The sequence below is a fragment of the Zingiber officinale genome, chromosome 2A, assembly GCF_018446385.1.
Source record: "Zingiber officinale cultivar Zhangliang chromosome 2A, Zo_v1.1, whole genome shotgun sequence".
Classification (NCBI taxonomy): Eukaryota; Viridiplantae; Streptophyta; class Magnoliopsida; order Zingiberales; family Zingiberaceae; genus Zingiber; species Zingiber officinale.
The window spans coordinates 83,200,055-83,208,799 of record NC_055988.1 but is presented as its reverse complement, the minus strand read 5'-3'; the positions used below and the strand labels follow the sequence as shown (position 1 = coordinate 83,208,799).

The window sequence follows — 8,745 nt, the reverse complement described above, 5'->3', positions numbered from 1 at the left end:
GGAGTTCATCTGGCTTTTTTATGATCAAAACAAAAGCCAGATGAGGGTGACACATGATTGGTGTTGGGTGGAATGAATGAAACAAGCATTTTTCATCTGTGGTAGCCTGTATCTGTTTGGTGCTAGCTTGGGAGAGCAGTTAATGTCCATATCTGGCAGTGGTTGCCGAGAATTTAATCCTTGAGTCTAATGTGCAATGGGAATAAAAAGGGCAGCTCGACGCACAAAGCTCCCGCCATGCGGGGTCCCGGGGAAGGATCCATTGTACGCAGTCTTACCCTGCTTTTTGCAATGGGAATCATTTCCAAAAAAAAAAGTAATAAACTAAAAGTGCATAGAGCAGCTTACAAACATCTGCCTAACAAGAAAGAAGTTCATGGAAGTTAATAGTCAAGATTAACAAAATTTGTCATAGATGTAATCAAAGTAACAGCTAGAGAAAAGAGGAGCTCAGTTCCTATTTCTACAAAAAAAAAAATTGTTGAGACTATGAGTGTTCATATTCTATGAAGAACAAGTGATATATGTGGTTATTCAACTGAGCAGGAAGAAACATTGGTACCACACCATAATACTTCACGTTGTTACTAAAGAATATTGCATAGTTATTGCTACTTTTCCTCATCATCAGGGTTGGAAAGAGATATATTACTTCTTTTGCTAACCCATAAATTAAAAGATCAATTGAGTTGAACATTTATCCCTATTCATGTTCTTAACAAATAAGATCAAGCATTCCCTACTTTGCTAGAAAAAACATGAATCGTATTCCACAATTCATTAGTTACCAAGGTCCAAAAGCCAAGCATTCCAATACATTTTGGATGAGTATTCATCATCATGAGAGATGAGAGGATAAGGATAACAAGTTACTCCAACTTTCTAATCATTCAACTGTAAAATGTTCATGCAATTACCTAGTTAAGTGCATTCTAATTGCACATAGTTTTCACATACTTTCTGAGGAGAAAAGTTAGGAACTTCTGTAAATTATCACTGCAAATCCAATAAATCTCTACCTCTTTGGAGAAAAGACCACCAACTGCAGATAGTCCAAGTAGAACATCAGGCTTCACTTTCTTAACCTATTTTATGATAACTGGAATTAGCTGAGATGTTGCAAATTTCAAAAATCCTTAAAATACAAAACATGCTGATTTTATTATGTAAACTCAGGTGTCATGAGCTCGAGATGATAAGGAGTTTAATCTACAATTTCTTGTGCTTTTATGCATAAAAGCATAATTTGTCTATAAATCAAAATGGTTGTTTTTTTATAGTTTTCAGACAAAATTGTACCATAAACAAAATGCACTTTTCTGCAAATGAGTCAAATCACATTTGGGAACAAGCTCACATAGATAGCTTTACTTGCCACTGCATCCCACATGTATATCAATTAATGATAACTTGGGGTTTGATGCATGGACCGCTAACTGTGTGCCTTTTGACACACTCATTCTACCACACTTTTGCCTATATGAAAATTCATTAGACTTTTAAGTATTAAATAACACATCTTCTTAATTATGTTTATTTATGTAGGCCATATAGCTTTATCTGTAAAAGGTTATATAACATGTGGAACATGAAAATTTTCAATGTTGTAATATTGTAAATGTATTTTTTCTAAATTTTGAGAAGACCTACTAAACATGAAAAATTCTTTTTTCCCCATATCCTTTTGCTCAACGGATGTTTGATATCCTTCCATTGACAAAGCTAGCTTAACAGACAGCCTGCTCAAAGTGCTAGCTTATTGACTAAAATAAGTTAGCTTAATGGATGAACTAGTGGCTCCCTCTCTGTGTCTTTCTTAAAGGGCAATCAAACTTAAGACTGCTTTATGATCAATAGTGAAATATCCACTACTGCTGCAGAAGAGGAATCAAAAGTGCCATGATTAAATCCGATCTTGAAATGGCTCTTGATAGTGTGAATTAATCTTTTCTTGTTTGACTCCTTCAAAGTGAGAGGTTTCCCTTAGTCTTCAAGTGAGAGGTTTCCCTTAGTGATTATTATATTGGACTAATTCCATCCATATGATGACATTATTAAAATCCTGAAGTAGTTTTCTCCTTGTGTTGAAGCCCCTGCAGAAAATTTTATTCAACAAAGCTAAGACATGTTCAATCTTCTTAACAGAAAATTAGTTATCAATCAGGTATGAAGTTACTGTGTGAAAAGTCACGTCAAACGAAAGGCAGATGCAATCACAAAGATTGTATAGAGTCAGGTTTCATGTTTCATAGTTCCTATCATGTCCATGGATGGAAGAATGGGTTCAATTTTTAATAAGCAGCTTCATAATGCATCAGAATGGGTTCAATTTTACCACTTCAGCCAAGTTAGAGCCTTCATGAAGGCCTTGACGCTCTAGTTCTTTTAGTTTTCTAGCAAATGGTAAAGCTTCAGGATCAATATTTGCACAGCTTTCTGTTACTAGACCCTAAGATCCCATGTAAATAAGATAAGCATTTCCTCATGTTCAACAGTTAAGAAACATGTATATAAGAAACAAAACTAACATTACAACATAGAATTAGGCATGCACAAAGTCCATTCGTGACTTAACAAAGAGATAGCTACATCATTAACATATATTTGTTTCCTAGAATAAAGCTCAAGCTTCAGTGCAACAAATTAACATGCAAAATTATAGTTTATAATCCCAGTGAACAAACCATTCAAAGTAGAAGTCAGCAAGACAGAATTGCAGTAGGTCAAATTCCTTGTATTTTTAGAAGGATAGATAGCAGTAGCACTAGCAGTAACAGCCCAATACAGGGAAAGAAGTGATAGATAGCAGTAGCACTTAGCTGCCAGACTTGGATGCAGGATCAAAGGTGCAGATGTTGATTTTATTGCTTACTAAGGAGATTGTGTGTGTAGATGATGGCATGGGCCAGGCTGCTTAGTTAAAGTGCAATGCTCTTGAAGATTGGCGAATCTTAGCAGCTAATGGTGATTGCATGCATGATAGAAGCATAGTTCATCTTACTGGATAGAAGCATAGTTCATCTTACTGGAAATAATACGTAGGATAGACACAAGCACAAAAGCATCACCCTTGGTTGGATGAGGTACGGGCTCACACTCTCAGACTGTTAATAGAGAAGCCTAATTATTAATTCTTCTTTTGAAAATACTTATTATTAGAAAAATTGAAGTATAACTTGAGGGATCATGGATGGAGAAGGGGAGGAAGGTCATGCCCAGTAATGCACGATGTACCCATTGAATAGGGAATTGAAGTGAAAACCCTAGAAACAACTGAATCTTAGGATTCGGTCCTCTTAGATACCAAGTTAAAAGTAAAACATATTATCATTAAATAGAAAGAGGATATGAAACCAATCTATAATACACAAATATAGTAAATAATGGCTACATTATGTGGGGTCAGTTATATGCTTTAACAAAAGCATTGCAAATCATTACAGACTAGGTATAATAAGATACAATGATAAACAAAGAAAGAAAGGCAATCTATATCAACAAAGGTGATCCCTATGCTAGATTAACATCAAACAAGAAATAACCAGTTACAAAAAAGAAACTCATAGCATGAAATGACAAAGATGATAAGAGACCTTCCAGCACCAGCAACAACGATCTTTTGCTTGGGGAAGTCTATCATTGGCCTTCCTTGAGCTCTGACAGCTCCTAAGAGACCAGCTATTGCAACCCCAGCAGTTCCCTATGTCATATGTAGGTCAAACCGGATTGCAAGTTCCCCAAATTCAACATGAAATAAATATCGATGTGCAATAAAAAGCATTGGCATCCGAGCAATGAAATGTCTAGCCTTTCATGTATTCCTTTTAGAAATTTCAAAGTACAAAGGATCCCATGCTAACAGATCAAAACTTAAAGGCACAAGTATGGTAAATCTCCTATTATGTGATGTTGATGCTAAAGTTATACGAACTGAGTAATAATGTAATTAGTGTGATATAAGGAAATGCATTTGTGAGCTTAAAGAATGCATCTATACCACAAAATCACTTTTCTGGAACAATATAAATGCACATCAAGATCTGAACAAAAGGAGGTCAAAACACAAAAAAAAAATAGTGATCTGCCTTTGAGGATAAGCTCTCAGTCTGAACAAAAATGAGGTCATTTCTATCCGAATGAATGGAGTATGGTAGTAAAATTTCCCTGGACGAAATGATGTCAACTCATGGTGAGTCAAATTAATACACATTATGAAGGTGGTATTGAGACTGCTCCCTCAATTTAGTCTACTATCAAGGCAAGGAAACAGTCGGTAGCTGAAGCCCTAATTCTCTTGGGCCTTAACATCGCTCAGGTAGGCTCACTCATGGCTACAACATCAGATCCATAACTTGTATAGGACTATGCCAAATCAAGCCTATGGATTAGTAGATCTAAGTTGAACAGTCATCTAATCGCAAAGCAACAATCTCTCCTAAGGTGCCTCATAGTTCTACCTGAATTAGAAATACTTATTTCCATTTACTTATATCAATAATTTAAGTGGGCTAATAATTTCCTAGGGCGACTTGTATTTAGAGAGTTGTTGAGAGTTGTTTGAAAGAAACTTGCAGGATGGTAGCTACATGAATGTACAAGGACAAACTTTGACAAGGAAAAGAAAGTGGTAGAATTACTAACAAAAAGAAATTACAAGGGACATCTGTTCAGTCGAATAGAACACCTCAGAAACAACACAGACCTAACGCTCTATTAGGCTAAAATCATTATTTGATCACTTGATAAGATTGGACAACATGCTTTGCTCACACGCAGAAGGTTAGTGCAGGTTCTCATTTGCATTTAATAGAAGGCAAAGAGGATGAGAACTTCAAGACATTTGATCTAGATTTTCTGCAATATGGAGTGGGATATAACTACAGAAGGTAGGGTGACTAGCTGTGAAGGCAAGTGAAATCATGATATACGAAAAAGACGGTGATGAACGGTTATTAATTTTTAAAAACATATATAATATCCATTAACTTAGGATCAAGATTTGAAATGTTGAGCCAAGATGACGTTTAGGTCCATGGCCCGCTCAAGACGGAGGTGTGTCAAACACAAGAAGAGGTAGAAATGGGGGAAGGAGAGGAGGAAGAAGAGAAATACTTGCTCCATTTCAGGAATTGATGACGAAGCTGAGAGATACACATACAAAGAAGGGGGGAGGAGTGAGACATCATGAAAGTCATCAGAGCTTTCACGAACTCACTACCTCACTAAGAAGCCCTCACCACAAAGTTGTGAAGTCACAAAACACTTGACTTGAAGTTGTGAAGCCACGATGCTCTCACCATGAAGTTGCATAGATACAAAGTCCTCGTGAAGCCACAAAGCCCTCACCATTGGATCATGCTCAATCAGGACCTTGACATTATTGGACTTGTGTGCAAGACCTCGCCACCTCATGAAAATTTTGTAGATCTTACTAGGAGTCATCATTGACCTCACACCGTGTTGCTAGAAAAATTGTGTGCCTTAGTGGAAGTCCCTGGTGTGTTGTTGTCATCGCAGAAGGATAGCAAAAGTGTTACAGGTGTTTTCCGTTTTCCATATGCTGGTCGGCCAACAAAACAAAATGTCTGGCCCATGTCTCCTCATTTTCTTCCTTTTATGGTTAACTGTGTTCTTCTTTCATGCTAACCACTATTAATCCATAGCAAATGTGGTATGCAGGTAACTACTGGTGCACCACAGTTGAAGCACCAACTAATTGAAAGCATCAAAAGGCAATTAACTTTTTATACTACCTAAATGTTAGAGAAGCAATCTTCAGCAGATTTCAAAAACAAGAATGCTTGAAGTGGTGTACTTGTTTTATATTTACCTGAACATCATCATTGAACATTCTATAATTGTTCCTATAACGCTGCAATAATTTGAATGCCCACTTGCTTTGGAAGTCTTCAAACTAAAAATAAGAGGAAATAGGAATGTTAAAGACATTTGACCAGAATAGATATTGTCACAATAGTAGTTACTCCAATATTACCATTTACCTGCACAATTACATGTGGCCACCGGGTGAAGACAGCTTCCATAAATTCATCAATGACTGAAATGTAATCCTCACCATCAAGATGATGCTCTTGAAGTCCTAAATCTATATGATGATCCATTATGCCCATAGAACAGCAATTAAACTATGAAACCTTTATTAAATATTCAAACAATGTTAACAATGAAAAATCAAATCATCTCAAATATTTAAGGAGAAAAAAGTCCAACTGTAAAGTACATGATTTGATTTTTATTAGATACAATAATCAAAGACCATTCTAATTATCTAAAAATACAGACTGTTGTAAATATCCACCATTTGATTCATTTGTAGGTAATGGAGGTTGGATAGGGTAAGATGATTTCCCCTATTTATACAAAAATCTGTTAAAAAATTAAGGGTGTGTTTGGTTCGTGCGTTTTTCGTTTTCATTTTCTGAAAAACGCGCTGATCCTGTCCGAACCAGAAGTCAACAGACGCTGGGCACGTGGCGTTCTCCGACTCGCTGATGTAGATCTCCAACTGGTGGCGCGATGCTCCGGCTAACCTACACAGAAGTCGGGCCGGGAAGGGGGTTCCCGGCGGCGACCCTCCGACGCTCAAGTCAGGTAAATTACGATGAACAAGGTGGCTCCCAAAGTCTCAGAATACCTCGCCCAAAAATCTCCCTGCCGGCGAAGTGGCTCTTTATATAGAGCTGTGAAGGGTTTGGGCACGTGTACCGAGGTGCATACGTGTCCTCTGTCCTTTCCTAGGTATGCGGCTGTCAGAAAGCTTACCTGACCCATATCGCTACAGTCAAAGCATGCCCTTGATGGGACAGCAGAATCCCCTGTCACAAGATTTGGAGCATGGCACACACGTGAAACCTACCGGTTGTCAGAGAAAGAAGTCCCCTGTCCTTTTCCCTTGCTCCAACCTGTCGTCCGGGCGGACATCCTCAACATCCGGCCGGACATCCGCGATGGTTTACTTGTGCTTTGTGGAGACTAATAAGCAGGGTGCTTTATGACTTTGGTCGGTCGAAAGGTCACCTCGATCCATGACCTTTTCAATTGAGCGTCGACCGATTTGACAGGTGCCTTCCAACCATAAGTGCGAGCCGGCCGGACCCAGGGTATTCGATTCCATCGGTCGGCCGGCAATCCGGTCGGACCGGCCGTCTACGGCCGTCCGTCGGATGGACCTCCTGCTGACCATTTGCCCGTTGACTTCCATGGCGTTGACTTTGGGGGGGCTCTTACCGGATCACTTGCCTCCCCTTGAGTCTAGTCGAAGGAGGCGAATAGTCCGACTGCTGTGAGTCTAGCCGACGGCTCCTCCATGCTAATATACTCCTCGGTCAGCCGTAGAGATATCCTTGAATGAATCAATGATGGCCTTCACCGGATCTCCTCGCGTTCTGCGCCAATCTTCGACATCAAGGAGGATCATACCTTCATTAAATGCTCCGAATGATTGACTGCCATGTGGAGCAATGCCATCAGAGTACGGAGGCGGTGGCATGATATTTTGATGTGATCGAAGCAATTCGAAATAAACGGCTAGATGCATGCTTTGATTCCCGTGACCTGGATCCGACGGTGGAGGCCGCCCGGCCCTCACCCTATAAATTCTTCGTTTCCTTCTCACCTTCACTCGCCTCCGTTACCTCTACTGTTGCCCTCTGCGCTTTGGAGCTCCGGCGATCTTGTTTCTGCCCTCTGACGCTCTTCGGCGCCTTTCCTCGATCCCTCTCCCCTCAGTAAGGTTTTAGATCTTTCCTTCTTCCTTTCCGGTATCTAATTCGCATTTCTTCCCCTAGCTCCAGTCTTTGAAACTCCTTTTCTTCGTCTTTGAAACTTCTTTTTTGATTTCTTCTGTCCGGATCATGGCCAGTTCTTCTCATCCCGAAGAACAATCCCTAGGCCCATGGTATACTACCATGCGGTCCCGTTTCGAACAACGGGATTTTGATATTTTGGCTGAGAATTTCGAAATCCCCGAGGATTTTGAAGTTCGCCTAGCTGGTCCCGTCGCTCGGCCACACAGACCGCCGCGCGGCGGTTTCTATGTCTTTCGCGACCAATTTACCGCCGGTCTGCGGTTCCCCGTGCATCCTTTTATAGTAGACGTCTGTAATTATTTTGGCGTGCCGCTCGGAAGTTTAGTACCAAATACCTTCCGTCTCCTCTGCGGTGTTGTCGTTTTGTTTAAGATTCACAACATTCCCCTCCGACCGGAGGTCTTCTTTTATTTCTATTACCCTAAGCAAGCCGAGTCGGGCACCTTTATGTTCCAAGCTCGGCCCGGTCTGGTCTTCTTCAATAAACTACCCACTTCCAATAAACATTGGAAGGACTATTATTTCTACCTCCGCATGCCCAGTCAGCCAAACTTTCCGACCCAATGGCAGGCCAATCTACCTCCTACTCCCGAGTTGAAGAAATTCAAGACCCGACCGGATTATCTTCACGCCGCAAATGTACTAGCCGGTCTACGGCTTGACATCAACAAACTTCTTCACGAGGGAGTGATGTACATTTTTGGGCTGAGTCCTATACGGACCCCTTGGCTTCGGTAAGAATTTTGCTTGGCATTTGCTTTAATTGCTCGATTTCTTCTTCTTTTCACGCAGTGACATCGTCAGTGGACTCGGTGATGGCCGGCGTTCGAAGAGAAAGGCCGCGGCGGCCAAGGAAATGGAGGCGCTGGGTATTCAGCCGGTCGGTTCTCACGAAGGAGAGAGCGGCACCAGTGAA

At 40.4% G+C, this 8,745-nt stretch overlaps 1 protein-coding gene across 1 annotated transcript in view; it reads right to left on the bottom strand.

The window, feature by feature from the left end:
* Nucleotides 1-1,013: 1,013 nt before the first annotated feature.
* LOC122041366 (NAD-dependent malic enzyme 62 kDa isoform, mitochondrial-like) overlaps nt 1,014-8,745 on the bottom strand; it is a 36,212-nt gene continuing 28,480 nt past the window's right edge. Inside the window, exons 7-10 of the mRNA XM_042601010.1 lie at nt 6,003-6,106; nt 5,831-5,914; nt 3,594-3,700; nt 1,014-1,085 (exon numbers count right to left, since the gene is read on the bottom strand). Coding sequence (XP_042456944.1) covers nt 1,073-1,085; nt 3,594-3,700; nt 5,831-5,914; nt 6,003-6,106 — 308 coding nt within the window. The 3' untranslated portion in view covers nt 1,014-1,072. The remainder of the gene's footprint in view (nt 1,086-3,593; nt 3,701-5,830; nt 5,915-6,002; nt 6,107-8,745) is intronic.